This window comes from Triplophysa rosa, linkage group LG13 (genome assembly GCF_024868665.1).
Source record: "Triplophysa rosa linkage group LG13, Trosa_1v2, whole genome shotgun sequence".
Classification (NCBI taxonomy): Eukaryota; Metazoa; Chordata; class Actinopteri; order Cypriniformes; family Nemacheilidae; genus Triplophysa; species Triplophysa rosa.
The window spans coordinates 18,821,480-18,842,865 of NC_079902.1; the positions used below are offsets into that span (position 1 = coordinate 18,821,480).

Genomic DNA, 21,386 nt, shown 5'->3' on the forward strand with positions numbered 1-21,386 from the left:
CTTTTCAACACCTGAATACAGTAGGACTAGACCGCATTCTTTTCCTGAAAAATGGGCTTACTGCTCTGTGAGGATGGCTCCATGTTATTGTGCCCTGCATTAGCATTCCATTTTTTTGAGGACTTTGCGATCCAAGAAACATAAACGATGAGACACATTCATGAAACCGTGAATCTGACTAACGTCTAACAAATAAAATATACTCATGAATCAATTAACACGCTTCATTACATTAAAATGTCTATAGTGATGGCGGGTTTATGGTGTAATCTTCTAAATGACTTGCACAGTAATTAACATGCAATGTAAGAGCCAGTTAAGACTGTCAGAGAACGCTGCATGAATGACAATAAGCAGCGCTACCTTTTCAAAAGACAGTCTTCAAATGACCTCTAAGTTATTAAAGCAGTGGTTCTCAACCTTTTCATGGTCGCGCACCCTGTAAACCCATGTAAAGAACTAGACCTTACTGTAAAGTGTTATCATGTACCTATGGTTGCCAAGCAACAAAACAACTTAATGAACTCTACATAATTAATGTAGAATTCTGATCAACGGTCACAGGTGTGCATGTGTCAGCTATTATGAAAGCTTTAAAATATTCTAAACCTGGACTATATGTTGTACTGAGCTGGGTGACTAAATATAATTAACTATGGCAATCTTTTTTAGTAGGAGTAGTGACTACAGTTTGCATAAACCAAGCGAATTAACTCCGGTAGCTGACGTGCTCTGAACGCATACATCTAAACTCAACTGTGCATGTCCGTGTGTCCTGTTGATATTCAAGTGCAGCTTATTGAGCAAACACGCAAAGTGTTTTCCCTCTGTGTGTAATGCCACGATTTTCATGTGGCTAAGCAGAACTGATATGTCTTGGGGGGAAATGTTTAGCATGGGACTAATTAAAGATCAATGCAACAGACAACACAGGTGAGCATCCTACAGAGAAAGAGAGAGTGAATGAGTCGAGCGACTGGTTTCCCATGCCAGCTGCCTGGATTCAAAGCGTCCATGTTTCACTAAAGCACTTCCAACTGGTTTCCTGTAAAACACAGACGCGGGAAGAGGATTTCCTCACCAAATGAGAGGTGGAGTGACTTGTCTAAGGAAATAAAGACGTGAGGACATGGAGGAAGGGTTGCTGGTATAGAAACAATGGTGAAGTGAAATGTGCCGGTCTGCTGATTGAAGAGGGTGCGAGAGGTCAGTCAGATGGCATACAATGAGGAAAGCACATTTTTCCCCTCTAGCAGAATTAGGGCAGCAGAATTCCAATGTGTGATTACTATAACATGCACACATGAAAACTAAAGCACACATTTGAATTATTCATGCTGTCTGTATAAATAATGTGTCCATTTTAGAGAAAATACAGAGTTTATTCACAGCCCATTAATGGGCCCATTTAATGGCTCATTTAAATAAGCATGAATACTCTAAGTAACTGCCTACATAAATATACATATATTGTATTTAAAACATAATACATATCAATGTGCCATAGAGTTTTATAATAAGGTTTAGGAATCCTGAATTCACTGTTTCTAGTTCCAGTGATTTTAAATGTTTGGGAAACCATTAAAAACAAATATGTGACCCTGTCTGTGAAAACCAGGCTAAAGTCTCACAAACTAATTTCTAAAACAAGCATCAATGTTTGATTTCAACCATTCATTTCACTATGATTTTAATTTTTGACATGATCTATGGAGCCAAAATGATCTCAATAATAATACAATTACAAAACACAATTTAGAAATGCACAGCACAATTCATATTTTCAAAATCAGATTCGTAAATTCAAAAAGGCTATCTGTTTATGTCATATTCAGAAATTCTTGTTAGTACCCTTGGTGGCTGTTAATATGGGATGTTCGATTATGATTATTGGAGTCGATTCCGATTCCAATTCCTGGTTTGGGAATCGAAAGAATGGATTCCTAGCTGCTGTTTTTGATTCCTGCTCAATTCCCTGTTTTACTACAGATTTTTATTTATTATTTAAAAAACACACATTTTTAATGAAATACAATTTTCTAAGCTGTCACTTTTTACATTTATTAATTGTTTATTGTTTCTATAACAAAATATCTTAACCAAATAAGTCGATCTTGTCCTGCGATTCCAATGTATCATTAATAATATCATTAGCAATCTAATTTACTAGCTGTTTTCAAAAATAAAGCACAGGTCAACTGACTATTTTTAAAGTTTCAGCAGTGTACACAAAAATACTTGAGGAATACAGATACTGTTAAAAATACGGTGCATATTAATATTACTGTTAAATGCAAGTAGTGCAGACAGGTGTTGAAAAAGTTCTGTCCAGCTTTAACAGCTTTAAAGAGACGTCCAAGTAAATATGTTGTGAGACTGTGCTTTATATACATGTAATTCTCTTCCCGCACATACTGAGCTCATCGGTAGATAGTAAGAGAAGACGGCCCGTTTACAGTCAGTCTGAAAAGCAAATGTACTCACGATATGATTTGTTAAATGTGTGGATACATGTAATTATATCTGCATTGTGTGTGCAAACAAAGCTTTTGCTTTTATGGATGCAGCATATTTTATGTCATTCCACAGCTCTAGACTTCATCCATCAGTTTTTTCTGAAGTCTGCACTGTTTTAGAGAAGAAACTAATGTGAATAAGTTGACCAATGACATCAGCTAAGGGGCGGGGCTTGTGCTTATGAAGGCTCTTAAAGAGGAGTCGATTCCTTTAATGGAATCGATTCCAACCTTTGGAATTGACTTTCCATTCTCAACACCTAGGAATCGAGGAATTGATTCTTTTTGGAATCGATTCCTAGCCCTACTGTTAAGTGAACTGCGACCAGCAACTTATTGTTCATACACATGCATGCATGCCAGTGACCCGAACAAGCAAAGTGACTGAGGGAAACCATCCCAAGTCCTTAACATAAAAGGCTAAAGTAAAGGTTTTTACAGACAACGTTAAAGGTAAAAATTCTGAAACTTCAAAAAGCACAAACAGTATTATCATAAAATTTATCTAAACAACTTCAGTGGTTCAAGGTAGTGAAACTGAAGTGAAACAATTTATATTTTGTGCTTATTTATCAAAACTGAACCAAAACCCAATAATACGGAAGTGCTAAATTCAAATATACCTTAAATTTCAGTAGTTCGAGCTTCAGAATTACAACATTTTAAAATAATATTATTATTGAAGAAAGGACTCTGAAGAACTACCTGAAGAAACGATATAGGGGTGAGTAAATTTAGAGGATATTTTTCATTTTTGACTATTTGCTAACTATTTGTTAAAAATCAATTTGTGGCAGTATTTTTCAAAAAATGGTGCTCTATTTCCAGTCCTTGTCATAATCTGGCACCATTTCAAAGCTGTTCACTCTCCACTCTAAAAATAATTCAGTGGCTTAGTAAATGTCACAAAAATAAACAGCTATATTAACTTAAAAAAATCTTTTAAAATTATTTAAGTGATTTTTTTCAGAGGGACATTAAAAAAATCGATAAAAAACCAAACAGTAAATTTTTCTAAAATGTACATATATTATTCAAGTTTATTTAATGAAAATAAATAAGTATTTAACTAACAAATAATACTTTTAATATACACTTCATATTTTGGTGAATTCTGATAGAAATCTTTGAGGATTATTTACTTGACCTGAAACTTATTTAGTAATTCCTACCAATTGTCTCTGTTTTTAACGTCAACTCATTAAATTGAGTAAAATTCGCGGATAAAGTGATCACGTGCGCATCATGTCTGCTTTCCTCAGCGACAAGTCTACCCAGCCATCGGCATTCCTCGGAAATCTCGGTAAGTAACATTTAGTCATCTAATCATACTTATGTTTGTAATTTTATATCCAATAGTTAAATATTAAGCATATCAATTGTCTTTGTATTTTAACTCTGCTTAAAAAAAGAAACCTTGACGATTCGACTCGTGGCTAAACGAGAGCCACCTAACTTAATAGACTTCTCTTGCAAATCCTGGTAAGCAAAGAAAGTTACAGATGTACAAGTTAAAGTGTATCCCTGAAAGATCACGGGAAAGGACTTCACATCCTACTGGTTAAACTATAACATGGTATTACATGTATGGTAATCTATAACACAAATGCTGAAGACTTTTCTATGAGAGAAAGAGAGAATGTGAAGACTAAGCTGGTACAAAATCACAGTTCAATTAACAAGGACTGCAATATATTTGCAAGGTAGATCTCCTGACTGACAGCTGTCCATCTGGACTCAAAACCTCACAGTTATCTACAAACTGAAATGTTCTTGCGGCTTAAACCATCAACTCTCTCATGACTGTCATAACAGCTCTGACGGATCTGATGGGATAACCATCCACTGCAGTTTATGCTAATGGCCAGTTTAGCATCTCCAATGTGTCAAGCAATAGAGAAACATAAAGGCTTTGAAGAAAATTTGAAAAAAAAATGTTTCATTTCTCTAAAGCAATATAAAGTCATTGGGTTTGGATCAGGCATGGGCCGGTTACCGGGTATACCGAGATTTGAAAGTCAAGGTTTCAAAACCACCAATATTTTCTGTGATACCATTTCTAAGATATGAGCTGTGTTTACACACAATTAATTAAATCATTAAATTGTGTAATTCAATGTTTGATGTTTACGTTTAATATACAATATATTACAAAAATAGGCCTACATTTTGTTGAATGAATTTTGTAATTCAACCTTTTTTATTTTGACCTGAAAAACATGTTTTATATGTTGCTTTAAAATAAAATGTATTGTGTGCAGTTAAAAAGTTGTTGTTTGTATATGCAGACATTTGAAAATAACACATTTTATTGACGTGATTGCAATACCACAATAAATACTGTGATATTTGTTGCTTAAGGTTATCATACCACCAAATACCGGCCCATGTCTAGATCAATCTGAGGATGACTTATAAGTGATGACAGAATTTCTTCTGGTTGAATTTGTAAACCGTTCCTGAGAATCATAATATAAAATGCCTTCCTTACCCTTTTTTCTTACAGCATGCATGTGAGTTTGTTTGTGTGTGTTTGTGATTGCACAAATCTTTTTAAGTGTAGGCAAGGGCTTTGTGTCTCGGTGCAGGCGGATGGTGTAGCAGCAATCTCTTAGGACGGATCTAAAAATAGAGCTGACTCTTCACAAGAACACCTGACAAGACTCTCTCACTCCTTTCCATTTTTTAACACACACCATCACGCTCTCCATCTCTCCATCTTCCAATCGCTTCGCTTCACTCCTCGCTGAATCTAATTACCGCAAAACAGGTATCGGCTCAGCGGCTGCTAACTCTTCCCATCAGCAGCGCACATCAGGCCCGGGGTGTCAAATAACACGTCAACACACACGCACAACATTAACACGTGAACATCTTATTTGTACCTCTTGTAACCGCAGTCTTGCTAGTATTACACAATTAAGATCTCACTAAATTGCCATTGTTATCATTCTGCATGGCACAGTTTGTCATCATTTGTTCCACAGTTGTGACACCAGAATAATGTGCGGATTGTTAAAGGGACAATTCAAAAATATTTCATCATGTCATTACATGTGTGTGACTTGAAGATATTTTGAAGAACGTTTGTAACCAAACAACACATTGACTTCCATTGTATGGACACATAACCACAGACACATTTCTCAGAATATCTTCTTTTGTGTTCCACAGAAGAAAAAGTCATATAGAGATTTTAAATGACATGAGGGTAAATAAAAAATGATGACATAATTATTATTTTTGTGTAATGCTTTAAGAAGAAGCGCTTTTATGAATCATATTAATTAATGATAATAATAAGCAAGACAATTTTTGCTAAAATACACCTCGCAATGCCAAAAACAATGCAAAACACCTTAGCCGTCGCATAGCAAGGTGCTAAAATCAACTCTGAACATGTTAGCACCTGCATAGCAACACCATGGCAACCACCCAAAACACTCCAGCATCACAGCGACAGCTTTTCCACAGGCAAGCATCACTTATACACACCTTGAAAATGTGAAAATCTATTTTGTCTTACTATTGATCAGACATTACGCTCTAAATCTAAGAAGTTAGACTGCTGTATAGCAACAAGCCAACAACCACATCAGTGTAGGAGCAAAACATTGATTTTCCATCTTATACACACACACAGACACATCCACACAAATAAACCATACTGCTGCAATCACAAGATTTTAGGCTCACATACACCCCCCGCGCCCATACAATATACATACCACCCCACAAACGAGTTCAATTAATAAAATCACAGCTAAACAGGAAGTGACATGCACACATAAACAGTGAATAAATACGATACCTGAGCCTTAACGCATTCCTGCAGAGCGGCCGGGATGAGGAGAGAAGCAGAGGAGACGAGAGTTAATATCAGACTGAGGTACTGAGGAGCAGAAACCTGGTTAGGAAGCACTTTGCAAGTCATACTACGGGAAGAACAGAGGGACACGTCGCTTATAAAAAGCTCAGCAGCTATCAAAAAACCAAACAACAGAGGCTAGCGCACAGAGACACACACACACACGAGAAACATGAACTGGATGCTAAAACAAAAAGCTTAAAAAGGGAAGTTGAAGATTTCAGGTGAACAGATATTATGCAACCAAACAGAAAAGTGCAGACGATGATGTTTAATGCAGGTTGTTTTGTTGATCAAGACGTGAAAGAAAGAAAGAAAGAAAGAAAGAAAGAAAGAAAGAAAGAAAGAAAGAAAGAAAGAAAGAAAGAAAGAAAGAAAGAAAGAAAGAAAGAAAGAAAGAAAGAAAGAAAAGCTGGTATTTATTCAACTGAGCGAGGGATTCGTGATCATTAAAAGACCAGCAGCCCCACAGTAGCGGAGAGGAAGATTGATAGAGAGAGAAAATGGTGCCCAGTGCTCGCCAAAAAACAAATCGGTCACTATTCACAGCTTGTGTAAACCATAGAGTTTTGACTGTCTATCTTCAGCTAACTCATTCTGTTGATACACTGACACATTTAAAGACAACTTTAAGTTTCCTGACAGCTTTTCTCTGCTGTGTTGAATGTAATTCTTCTGTAGAACACAAAAGAAGATATTTTGAAGAATGTTGGTAACCAAACAACAATGGACCCCATTGACTTCCATTGTATGGATGTAAAACCACTGATACATTTCTCAAAAAAAAAAATTTGTGTTCCACAAAAGAAAGAGTCATACAAAGGTTTTAAACAACATGAGGCTGAATAAATGACAATTATTTTGGGGTGAACTGTCCCTTTAAGACAACGCAGAGCAAACCCATTCAGTTAATAGGAATCTGGACTTCAAATCTACAAGACTACCTGAGATAACAAAAGCTAATATACGCCATGTCCTACTTAAACCAAGTTTTCACCTTTGGCTATATCCGAGCGCTTATTAAAATCCCACGATGGAGGTGCTCTCAAAAACGTCAGGATTAGCTGGAAAACCCATCAGCTTAACATCCAATTCTCTGCGGTTGTACTCGAAGACGCTGTTCTGAACTTCCACAGCCTACCACCACTGATCTGAGAACAAAACCAGTGTTCAGATCTCATCCAACGGATCATAACAACAACACAGTAAGCGGTTTGGGAAAGATGGTGGGAATAATTTTGTGCCATCTCCTTGTAATGTATCTCAAGGGAGAAACAATCCACCGCAATTTTGCTTGATGCATTTTGCTGTACAAAACAAAGTAAGAATTCCCAAACAAGTTGAGGGAACACTCGCTCCTCTCCCTCGGGAACAGAAGGAATGCTGGGAATGAACGAGAGAAGGTATTTGGGGGGAAATCAACAATGCGTCTACGTGAGGGTCCAGCTTTGAACCTCTGAAACATCTGTGGAGAAAAAACGACCAACGCCCTAAAGAAAAGTTATGAAAGCAGAGTCTTGCTGTCCAATCTGAGGAAGATTTTGCAGGATTCTTGTTTTTCGTTTTCTCTTTACGATGCAAAGACAAGCCAGCCATCCAACTCAAAATTGACTTTATTTGTTTTTATACCGGTTCCTGTTGTGATCACGCATTATTCGTAAGTCATAAGCAGCCTGCAAACTTACGTTCATGTCCGAAATGCCCACATTTTATTATCCAATCAATATCTCTCTCTGTCCTATTCCGCTAACATTGCAGTGCATCCTCATTTTAACCAGCAGCACTGTGGGAACCGAGCGCGTAAATGCCAGCACATCTCAAGCAAACAAAATGCACTGACAATAGGCGCACAACAACAGCTAACACCTACAGAGAGATCATACAACATCCACCACAGGCACAACAATGAATAAATATAATGGAATATGACAATGAAAGCCTCCACATACAAGCATAAACAGTACGAGACGTTGCTGCTACTGTATGTAGGCACAAATAACATTTAAGAGAGAATAGGAGCAGCTCGAAGGAAAGGAAATATAAGCAGAAGGGTAACAGCTTGCAATTAAAATTAAACAAAGTTGCCATGCTGATTTTTGTCTATTAGTGCAAAAGCAAGAGCATTATGTTACAGTGAAATTCTGAAAATTCCATTGGCAATGTGTGAAATGCAAAACAAGGTTTTAAACCTAAATTTGGTTTACTGAATCTGAAACAAGCTTCTGTTTCTCGTTCGCTTTACCAACTGTGAAAGGATTTAAAACTTTAAAGGGGTCATATCAGTCTTTTTTTGTCCTTTTTTCTCAACTTTATAAAGCTTTTTTCTGTCCAAACTGTCATAAATTAGTTTTTCATGACCATTTTCCTTTCTCTCTTTGATGATTAAAATTAAACAGACCAATGACTTTAAGAAATTCCACCTCTGAATGTGAGCAACAAGAATTTCATTCTCCTAGCCTACTGTCTGCAAGCTTAAAAAGGCTTTTTTTGGACTCTGATGGGACTTTTTTGTTTTACTTACCCTCGTCATTTTAAACCTGTATGACTTTCTTATTTCTGCAGAACACAAAAGAAGATATTTTGAAGAATGTTGGCAACCAAACAATGGCGGTACCCATTCACGTCTATTGTATGGACACAAAACCAATGCAAGTCAATGGCTACTGCCGAAGTTCGGTTACCAACATTCTTCAAAATATCCTCTTTTGTGTTCAACAGAATAAAGAGAGTCATACAGGTTTGAAATGACAAGAAGGTGAGTAAATGATGACAGAATTTTTTTGGGGGGTAAACTATCCCTTTAAGCTCTTATGTTGCAGTATGATTTACAGTAAAAACTATTTTAATTCCTGGTGATATGACCTCTTAAAGCTCCTTTTTATTGTTTATAACGAATTCAAACACATTGAGAAGGAAAGGATCCGGCCAAATTTAAAACAAACAAAGCTACCAATATTGAATATGCTAGAATAAATAACCGTCAGGTAATAAAATGGTACAGATACAGTCATTAAAGGGGTCATATGACACGGCTAAAACGAATATTATCGTTTGTTTTAGATGTAATGCAATGTGTATACACGATTTAAGGTTTAAAAAACGCTGTATTTTCCACATACCGTGCATGTTTTTGTGTCTCCTCTTTGCCCTGCCTCTCTGAAACGCACAGATTTTTTACAAAGCTCATGGCTCTGAAAAGCGAGGTGTGCTATGATTGGCCAGTTAACCAGTGCGTAGTGATTGGTCAAATACTGCAAGCGTGTGACGGAAATGTAACGCCATATTTTGAACATCAGGTTCCAAAGCAATTGTACTGACAGGTACGCCCACCTTACTTGCAATTTCACGTGTCTAATGCATGCATGGACAACTTAGAACACACCAAAGACACAGAAAAACACGTATTAGCGCCATATGACACCTTTAAAAATGATCAATCAGACAGAAAAGAAAACAGCATTTCACAATCAGAATTCAACATTAAAACGTTCGCTCTGCTGACAACATCTGTTGCATGTCAAATTGTTCCCGAGTTTGTTCAAATGAAGATACACAAAAGGCTTCCTTTGTTAGTGCATTACTGTACTTTACCTCAGCGCTTACACGGTTTATATTTTTAGAATACGTATCCGAAACAGAATCACTAAAACACCGCAAAAGGTGGAATCAGGACGAGACAGAGAGACGTTTATCTAAACGTGAAGAGGAATTAAATCTTGTTCCTTCCACACTGGTAATTTGAGAATAGAGAAGTGGTTACCACAAAGAACAGACTTCCAGGTAGATTTTCTGTAATCTAAAGCTTAAAATAATGCTGTTGCGAAACTTTCATGGCCATATACACAGAGAAAAGACAGAGGTCCTGACAAATAGGGTTATATGAGGGTGAAGACTTTTATACGAGACATCCCAAATGTGACATTATATATTGTGAGATCTATGCGAGGTCCTGCTAATGAAATAATGGGTCAATGTGAAAACTGATATTTTGTCATGGCGGTCAGCATCATGCATATGCAGGACAGTACTGACAGCCCTTACGATAAATAAGCATTGTTTTACAACAGTTAAAACAAACAAAAAAATAATAATCACAGACTGTGCATAAATGTTTATGTCCTTTATTTACATGTGGAAGAGGAAATTATTATTAGGCAGTGTTGTTTAACCCAATGCACAATACAGCCCAGTTGTTTATGGCTGCCAAGCAACAACACAACATACTGCAATAATTTTTACTACAAATACTTATTTTAACCAATAGTCATACCGTCCACCCCTAAGCACACGTAACGTGTTACACGGGACAAACAAGCATTTGGAATGACCATTAACCAGTGCACAAACAAACACGACATCAAAAGCCAAACAGGTGCGAAAAACTGTCAATCATACAGGGGGAGGAGCTACATTTAAAGAAGAAGCTGTACAGGTAAAGTTTGAGGAATGTGACTGACCGTATGGTATCCCCGTCCTATGGGCGGCTTGCCAGTCGGATAGGGGTCGACCGTATCGATGATGGTCTGCCGCTCTCCCTTCTGGTTGATCTTGCGAAACCTTCGTCGGGACTGCCGGTGCGATGCCTGTCGCTGAAAATACTCCTCATTCTCATCCATATAGTCCACCTGCGCAGGAGGAGAGGAACCGAGTGAGACGCTCTCTCTCTCCTCACCACCACCCTCCCACCCCCTTTCGCTGCTGCTGTGTAAAAATAGCAGTGGGTGTGTGAGCCTGTCTGTGTGTGTGTGGGGGGGCCGAGCATCAAACGCCTACGTCAAAGAGAGATGCACAACTGGAGGGAAACGCGGCGTCCGAAGATTAGAAAAGGATGCAAGCTTGCGAGGACTCTTGGTTTGGAATGTTTCTGTATGTGCACGTGCTACATTTAAACTGTATTGAATCATGTATTAAAATTGAGGAAAACCTAGCTATCAAAATGAGTGACATAATTCATCCAACTCATTATTTAAACGTGGATATTTCACCCAAAAATGATCATTCTGTCATTATTTACTCACACTCATGTCATTTAACTTTCTTTCTTTTGGAGAACACACAAGAACATATTTTGAAGAACGTTGGTACCCAACAACATTATTGTATGGACAAAAAACCTCTGAGGCATTTCTCAAAATATCGTCTTTTGTGTTTCATGGAAGAAAGAGTCATTTACAGATTTTCAACGACATGAGGGTGAATTAATAATTTAAAAAAAATTGTGATGAACTGTCTCTTTAATCTTAAAGGAACAGTTCACTCAAAATTGTAAATTCTGTCATCCTTTGCTCACCCTCATGTCTTTCCAAACCTGTATGACTTTCTTCACAAAAGACAACGTTAGGTAGAATATTACAAAGTTACAACTTAGTAAATGACAGAATTTTCATTTTTAGGTGAAATGCTCCACATCACGTGTATATTCAGTTTCTGTAACATCAGTTACATGCAATGCACTGGCACAGCCCCTTTCAAGTCTGACAGCCTGTGCCATGTGACCACGCTGCTGCTCGGCATGCACGCAAGACGAGCCGAAACGCCACACGATCATCAAACACGCCACGGCTGTGAGGCGCATACAAAAGAGTTGGCCACGCTGAAATTACACCACATAAAGTGACACGATTATCTCTTTCTTCCGCCACCTCTTCTTATTTTGCTGCAGCCTCACATTTCACACCCACTCTGCCTTTGGGATTACACATCAAATCTCTCGCTGCCGTACCAACCGCTGCTATGGCAACTGCCGGCGAGCGGTGGGAATATATTGGGCTGTGTGAGAGAGCGAGAGTGCAGTATCTATATCCTGCCTCTGCCCATAATTACAGGGCAGATCTGGCCAGTAATAACAGACGACTTACCAATGTGGGCACGACGATCCGCTGAAGATAACGGCCATCGCCCAAACCTGAGATTTAACGTATGGTGTCACACGTACAGGGACCCGTGCGGATGTCGTCACGTGCGGGCACGTTTCCACTGCCTTAAAAGCTTAACCAAATCTAAGGCTGTGAATTTAGATATGCGAGGTTTCGCTGTACTTATATAAGTGATGTATATTCGTATGAGTTGGCTTTGCAGAATATAGGACAAGCGAAATGGTTTGGGTTCCGGTCATTTATTTTTCTGGCAAGGAGAGTGGTAAATGGAGTAATTTAAGTGGAGTAAATCCACAAAATTTCGTCATGGCAAAACCCAAACAAGGAGGCTAATTCAAAAGAGGGTATGTGGAAAATTAAATCGTCATTTACAAGAACAAAAAATGAAAATATATACAGCAAGCTATTTTCCAAAATTGACTGTGCTGCCTACTGAAACATTTCTAACGAAAATGAACCTTTAAAGTAACCAAACTGGACTGTACTACATACACTCTACAACAAATCTGTAAAAATAGGGCACAATATACTGAATTTATATGAAGGAATTTTCCATATTCATTTTTACAGTTGTTTTACCTGTATTTTACATTTTGCACTGCGTTAAATTGCATTTTAGCATTAATGGAAATGTCCGTAAAATAAAGGAAAATGTACTGGTAATTTTCTGCCAGTACTTTATCTGTTTTTTACAGGATTATTTTTACAGTGTAGGCAGCAACTCAAAAATACAGAAAATAGTGACGATCTGGTCCAAATGTACTCACCACAATCATCTCTGATGGTTCCAGGACGATGCACTCGCATCCACGGCGTAAGCTCCCTGCCGACCTCTTCCCAAAACTAGAGAAGAAGAAACAGAAATGTTTTAAACCCCCCGGCCAATTACAGAATTCTGAGATTCCGTGGGAATGAAAGCACGCTTACAATCCGAGCCTCATATCCGCACACTCGCGGTAGTGTTCATGGCCTAGAAGTAAGATTCCACTGGGAAAGAAACTACGACCGGGCTGGAAAAGTCCACCGGATGACATCACACAATACTGAAAGAAGTACAGTGTGTAAGTGACTACACTGAAAAGAAGTCAGTAATAAAAATATAGGGAGGGGTCCATGGAAAGTGAGGTAAAGTTCCATGCAGGATGGAGGCAAATGTGGACTTCATATAGTGGACTTTTATTTATAATTTGGACGTTTATATATATGCCTTAAGATAGTAATAGAAAATGGAAGACGTGGACTGGCAAAAAGCATGGTGACCATGCAGCCACAAAGTTTGCCTTGCGACACTTCCTGATCTTTAAGGGATAGTTCACCCAAAAAATGAAAATTCTTTCATTTACTTACCTTCATGTCATTCCGAACCTGTATGACCTTCTTGCGCAGAACACAAAAGAAGACATTTTCAAGAACGTTTGTATCCAAACAACACCAGTCCCCATTGACTTCCATTAAATAGACACAAACCCTGAGACATTCTTCAAAATATCTTCTTTTGTGTTCCACAGGAGAAAGAGTCACATACAGGTTTTGAATGACATTGAAGTGAATTAATGACGACAGAATTTAAGCGCACTATCATCCCTTTCTTTTATCTTTAGCCATCTTTCTTACATATAAAGAACTAGTAATGTCATAAAAATAAACTACTAATATATACTAAAAAGATAATAACAAACTATTATCTAATTACTTGTTTGAACAATGGAAAACAGTGGGATATATTCTGTTTTGTGCTGCAGAAATTACACATACATTTAACCTAGCTTGTTCATTTATCATTACAGGTGCTTGCAAAGCACTTTTTTGAGCCAAATGAGCTTCCCGGTGTCACTTTGGTCCAAAGGTGACAACACACTTACATACACACATACACAGAAAGAGATCCAGAGGAACTAGGGGAGAGGTCAGCAAAACCTCCAAGTATATTTAAAACTGTTAAATATACCCCTTCACTGGCACCCCTCCCCCCAAAACACATGAAATACAATTCCACATTTGTATGTATTTTTATAGGGCTGCCAGAATAAAAGTCTGTGTTTACATAATATATGTATGTCTGTGTACTGTGCATATTAATTATGTATTCATAAAAACATACACATACATATATATATTTAAGAAAAAAATAAAATATAAAAATGAAAAACATTATTATATCATTTAAATGATTGATAAATATAAATAAATACATGTGAATATGTATAGGCTACATGTATGTGTATGTGTTTATAAATACAAAATTAATATGCACAGTACACAGACATATATTTTGTAAACACAAACTTTTATTCTGGATGCGATTAATCACTATTAATCGTTTGACAGCCCTTATTTGTTTGATTTCCTTACAAATTTATTAGCATAAATAAATACCACTAATACTGTATTTAAAGTATAGTATATTAAACATGCACTTGTAGTATGCGATGTGCCAGAACAGAAAATGGCAAAATAGTTCAAATTTGCTCACTACTAGTGTCCTTTAAATCACTATTTTAAACCATTCGGGGTACTGTTGTGTTGCAGTTGGCAGATATAGTAACAAATGATAGTTAAACAAACAGGTGGGACACCATTTACACACACTGCTCCTCAATGCAAGGCCACACACAATGAGTCCTGTGTTGAAATGTGGCTTGTAGTTTGCAGCCAAAAACTAATCTCAGATTTGGATTTCTCACCCGCTGTTTATAATGTGACACACATTTATTTAAGAATCTTCATTTCTGCAGTTTGAAAAAAAAGCTGCAATGCGTAAAAGAGAATTAAAATATAAGGCAAAAAAAATCACGCACCCACCCAGCAGGTCCCTACATTCCATACTACACAACATTCCTGATGTCTGTACCAACAGAAGCAAAGATCACATGGGCCTCCAAAGTAAATAAGACACCCTGTTTCACCCCCCATATTAAGCGCAGTACAGATTAAAGGCGTATTACGCAAGTGCGGTCGGTGGGAAAGTCAGATGGGAAAAGTGTCTGTACCAAAGGCCAGACTGAGAGCTGGAGGATTTAAGGACATGCTGAAATATAGTCGAATGGATAAACCAATAACAGGATTCAATTGCAACGCTCCGGAGAGCGCTACAAAGCTTTGCTGCTTCGCACATCTGCGTTCACAAAGCAATGGAATGTTGCGAAAAACGTTTTTTTTTCAGGAACATTAATGCGACTCAGACCTGTTATTAGATGCGATGCATAATATCGCCTGAGGCATCAGTAGTAAAGCTTGACACTTGCATGATTACTTATAACTACTTTCAACATTCAGGACAGAGAACTTTTCATAAATACCACAGAAGTTGTCATAATTGTACAAATGGTCAAACAAATGCAATTATTTATCCAAATATTTGTTTGCATAAACGTTGGTAAAAAAAAAAAGTCGTTTGACATTTTTGCATGATACCTTTTAACTTTTTTGACGCTTCAGTTTTACTGTTTACATTTGACTAAAATACATTTATTAGACTTGTTTTAATGTGACAACTTACAACATGCCCCACTGCTTTTACTACACAACAATGGTGAAGAATGTTCAATAGCTTTTTTCCAGCCAAGACTTTAAGGTATGTGTTAATAACAAATTCAATGTATAAGAATACAAACATATATCGAGAAACATTCGCTGGAGTAAAAAGTGTGACAACTTGCCCGTCTCTCCTCTGTGTTGTCAGCTGTGCAAATCAGTCATCACGTCTAAACAATTAAACGATGAGCTGTACTTAATATACAATACACCTTTAAAATATGTAATATAAATAATGTAACAAATAGAAAAAATACTTTACCTGAGGGTAAGGAGATATTGCTACAAAATATATCACATAAAATCCACAAACAATCCTCAAGTGTGTCCAAGGTCTTCACTCAATATTCACACACACGCCTTGCTACCACACTAAACACCAACGTGATATTGCCAACACAACATGATAATCCAACTTCACCCCAAACACTAGACTGAAAGCACTGCGTACTGACAGCTCCACCGCCTTCATCTTACGAGTGTGTGTGTGTGTGTGTAAGCGCTGGGGAATGTGTGTTCTTGCCACTCAGAGTTAGGGGTGATCGACTGAAGCCAACATTCCTGCCAGACTCTTACTTCCTGTTGAGCCGAGAGGGAGGGTCTGACCTCTACACACAAACAATGTGACCTCACAACCCACAGTAAAGACATGCAGTGATGAGAGACCCATGCAGAATCAAATGCAGACAAACCGATCGAAAGTAAAGATAAGCATAGACTCATATACAGTGGATTTGATTATATGTGCAAAAACATAAATCATAAATATTAAAAAATGCTCATAAAATTAAAACAAGCTTGTAGGTTTAAGCGAGCTTTTGGCTGGGGATTGGCATGCAAATCTGAAAAAATGTTGTGACTGAAAAACATACAGGGCATGTTGATACATGCAGAGAGGTGACTCGCAATTTCTGAGACAGTCATCTATCAGATGCCATGCCACAGATTATATTCTCACGAAGAACATGCAATGCGAAACGCTTCAGGGCAGAAAGGAAGGAACACATGGGAAAACCACCCTGTAGATAGTTCCTATGCATATGGTCAACATGCAAACATTATAAGCTGTGAAACAGTAAAAGAAAAAAGGGTGTAAAAGTTAAACATGCGTTTTAGGAAAAAGTTTGTTCAACAGCTAAATAAAAAGTAAACTGAGAATTCGGTTACTAATTTTAATTCAATTACAATAAAACGAAAAGAGAAAAGAGCTTAAAATGCATTTCCTACGATGGTAACCCCCCCACCAGAGGTGGACAGTAGTGAATTATTTTTACTCTCAAGTACATTTTCAATGATCTATACTTTCTCGGAATGTTTTGGAACGCTTCACTTCACTACATTATAAACATATATCATACTTTTTACTCCACAAATTTTCATAAATAAACATAGATTTTTTTACCTTTAATACTTAAGTACATTGAAAATCAAGTACTTCACTATTTTACTCAAAACAAAATGTATAGAATTTATTTTTATTAAATGGAATAGAGTAAAACGTATGATATATAATGTAGTGAAGTAAATTTTTTCCAAAATATATACTTTGAAAAAGTACAGATACTTGAAAATTGTATACTCAAGTACTGTCCACCTCTGCCACCGACTAACCTGCCTTTCACTTACAGGATAAAGGTTTTTTCATTTGATTAATATTCATGAGCCAATGTGATAATATTTATAACCTGACCCAACTTTCCGATTGTCCCTATTTATCTGTCAGATAGTAGCTTCTATCAAAATACCATAGTATTCTATGAAGTGCTCTGTAATAACCATGGTACAGTACCGGGGAATACACACATCAGAAGTATCATATCGTCGCTGTCCTCCTGAAACCTCGTCTGTCTATATTTCGTGATTTTGATTTTGTGCCATAAATCATTAATACTTTTTAAACGATTAAATACTGTGTTGTCAAAGTTGACAAGCACTTTTTAACATTTTTTATTGGTTAGATATCTGAAAAACCCAGTGACAAACATAAAGAGTGAATGATTTACGGCACAAAATAAAAATCACAAAATATAGAGATACGAGGTTTCAGAAGGACAGCAGCGATAGTCAGAGCAAACAAACCACCACTGTGCCATTTCACCTTTTACAGGGTGAAGTAATGCTTCTAGGAACTGTGGTTGATGTTTTTCCGAGCCTTGTGTTCGGAAATATTAAATGCAAAGCACAATGAAGCTATTAAAGGATCAGATTTAACAAAATTTGTAACAATACAAACCCGTGTTGAATAAGCCTGTAATACAAAGTTCAACAGCTCTCCTTGTTACATAAGCCCTTGCAGAGGAGATACCAGGTGCAACCAGCGCTGCCATATTCAAATGCCATCTCAAACTCAACTCTGACTCCTGCCAGCACTTCACAAACCATTACAGATTTAATGATGGTAATTACATTGCATTCTGCAGAGAGAGAGAGTTTCAGGTGCGATGAAAATATCAGCGTTTCACCGAACTGCATCGAGAGAGCTTTTGTTACAAATTGTTTCATTTGAAATGGTAATAAAAATAATGCATGTCACATGATACAGAAATTTAATAAGATGTTATTGCAGAGCTGATGCATTTCAGGTAAAAAGCAGTACACAGGCCTGCAGTGGTGCCTCTTGGGAAAGAAATGACCGTCTGTGAGCGCTCTACCAAGACGCACCTCTGTTTAAGAGCACTGCTGTCCTGTTGGTTTTTATTCAGTGAACGCCTGAGTCACAGTCTATTACAGGAGACACACATCACAGCTCTCTCGCCGTGAAACCAAATAAACCTGAGAGAGAGGAGAGATGTGCTTCTCTTATTGCCATGGTGATAAGATGACATATTCCCACTGCAAGCCAAATGGAGAGCATCTCTGCGAAGTGTTTTTCTCCAGCATTTTAAATTCCATCTAGTCTAAAGTGTTTCTTCCATTTTCTTGCTACTGTTCAAAAGCTTTGTGCACACGTGTACGTGTATGTACAACATTTAACTAGGAATATCTATACAGCGCTGCTTTTGCATCATTATTCCTTATTTTGATTTAGTAATGAGGTCTCTTTAAAGGAACAGTTCACCCAAAAATGAAAACTCTGTCTTCAGTTACTCATCCTCGAGATCTGTATAAATTTCTTTGTTCTGATGAACGCAGAGAAAGATATTTAGAAGAATGCTTTTAACCAAACAGTACTCGGCCACCAAAAGAAGATATTTTGAAAAATATAGCAATGCAAACAGTTCTGGGCCACGTTTGACTACTATTGTCATTTTTCCTTCTATGGTAGTCAATAGCGGCCAAGAACTGTTTGGTTACAAGCGTTCTTCCAAATATCTTTCTCTGTGTTCATTATTCAGAACAAAGAAATGTATACAGATTTGGAACAACTCGAGGGCGAGTAAACAAATTTTTATTTTTGGGTGAACTGTTCGTTTAAGGGAGAGAAAAGATTAAAGCTTAAAGAGTACATTCCTCGAGATCATAAAAAATACATTTCATGAAGTGTTTAATTTTGCCGTGTTTGAATGTAAGCAATCTGCCAAGTTGTAAATCCGAAGGTGAACGAATAACAAAGTTATTAGCTTATAAAAAAGGTAATCGACTCTGAATCACGCGAACAAGCCATGACCTGTCCGAATCTTTAACCACAATGTACCTACGTCACTAGAAAAATCCCCGCCTACTGACTGCGAAAACTTAACTCTCTCCTCCCCAAACACTGTACTAGCTCGTTCGTGACGTGTGCATCATGTCTAAGAGAAGCGGTGTTCTATGTAGTGAAACTAAGTCAGTCTTATTTTCACTACCAAAGGAAGAACTTCTGAGGAAAAAATGGTTACTATTTATTTTTCAAACGACACCAAAGGAGTATAAACCGAACGTTTTACTTTGCGCGCGTCATTTTACCGAAGATTGCTTCATCAATCTTGGCGCCTTTACTGCAGGATACATTAAACGTCTTTCCTTAAAAGATGTTGCAATACCAACTTTATTTGGACCTGTAAGCTCCACCGAATCACAACCTGTAAGTGTGACTCTTTATTTTTGTCTTTACTTAAAATTAAATTTGTGTGACGTTATCTCATGTCTGTGTTTAGCTAACGTTACCGTTATTTTTGGGGTTGTTACTGTTTGTTTACCTAACGTTAGCTATAAACTCGTTGCGCTAATGTAAGTGTTCAACCATATTAACTCGCAAAGTCTTTATTTCAAGAACTGCGTGGTGTACTATAGTTATAATAACATCTGAAGATACGAACACCGTACACTGTATGCCGTGATAACTAACTGTTACAAGAGAAGTGTCTAAAACAGTCCTTTTTCTTACTGGCATCTGTATAAGGATTAAAGAATGATTCGTCAGACTCGGGCTCGAACTGGTAAGGTAAAATCGACGCCATCTCTCTCTATACACTGTTCATATCCAACCACCTGCAAACCGTAATACAGCAGTAATGATAGGCGGTCCATTTGCGACACATGCTGAACGCGTTTGACCAATCACAGCAGACTAGACCATTTGACCAATCACAGCAGACTAGACCATCTGACCAATCACAGCAGACTACACTATCTGACCAATCAGATCAGACTACGCTGGCGGAAAGGCGGAGATTACACAGATGAATCGCGGAACGAATCATTTGAGAGTCAGTCAAGAAGTAAGGTAATAAAAACTGCTTATTATTACGAAATAATAGTATTTTTACATCATGTATGTACATAAACTTGTTGTCGGACACTGCATAAACCAAAATAAGCCCTTAAAAATATTGAGGAATGTACTCTTTAAACGCTTGGTTACCAGATCAATAAATAAAAGTGTGACGTGTTTGATGATATTTAGGTAAGACACATACCTAGACCGCGGCAGGAACATGGACTCTTTGATGAAGACCGATCCGGAGAGCAGAATATACCAGCACGTGCCAATGTCATCTGGACTGTATGCAAGAAAAAAAACAAGAGAAATGTCACACAGGAAACTAAACATGCTTATGTCTAACATGTCAAGTAAAAACAGCTGACTCACACAACATCAGCAGTCTAATGTAAACACTTTGTCATCATTTTTTATCCTATGATATACACTCATGTGCGAGCCCAACCTTGAGCCCAGTCAAGGCCCAAGCGGAAACCCAGTTTATTCCCTCTCTGCTTCCTTTTGCAAGTGATGCTGGTAAAATCTGACTGCTTGATTTATGCGCATGTAGGAAATAACACACTGACACACAGTCCCCTTTAACACTCCTTATATTCAGGTCACAGCAGTCAGGAACGTTCGACGTCTCTGAGGCATGCTGGGTAGACGGCCTGGACTTCCAGGCCCCCCGTCGAGCGGCGTTCTGTGTCTGCATCTCCAGTAAGCGTTAAGACTGGGAATGTGAAGGAGGAGTAATCCTATGAGCGGCGGACATCTCGGCCACCGAGTCAAAACAGTCGATACCCACTTCAGTGCGATAACAGACCAAAGCAGCAGGCGTTTATGAGCCAGTCAGATTATTTTTAACAATAAAGTTTTATATTGCAGTTTTAAAGTAGACTAAGAATTAAAAAATATTTAAATCCTTACTTTTACTATACTATTTTATTATAATATTTGTCTAGAAAGCT

General features: G+C 37.6%; 1 protein-coding gene across 7 annotated transcripts in view; it reads right to left on the bottom strand.

Annotated features, from left to right (window-relative positions):
* The window catches only part of rapgef2b (Rap guanine nucleotide exchange factor 2b), an 89,242-nt gene that overhangs the window by 36,594 nt on the left and 31,262 nt on the right, over positions 1-21,386 (bottom strand). For 4 of the 7 annotated variants that reach the window (XM_057349246.1, XM_057349242.1, XM_057349244.1 and 1 more), the window contains exons 4-7: positions 20,633-20,716; positions 13,028-13,103; positions 10,842-11,009; positions 6,328-6,345 (exon numbers count right to left, since the gene is read on the bottom strand). In XM_057349246.1, the coding sequence (XP_057205229.1) occupies positions 6,328-6,345; positions 10,842-11,009; positions 13,028-13,103; positions 20,633-20,716 (346 nt within the window). Of the gene's footprint in view, positions 1-6,327; positions 6,346-10,841; positions 11,010-13,027; positions 13,104-13,187; positions 13,304-16,056; positions 16,327-20,632; positions 20,717-21,386 lie in introns of those variants that run through there. The other 3 variants (XM_057349247.1, XM_057349245.1, XM_057349241.1) reach the window with 3 other exon arrangements.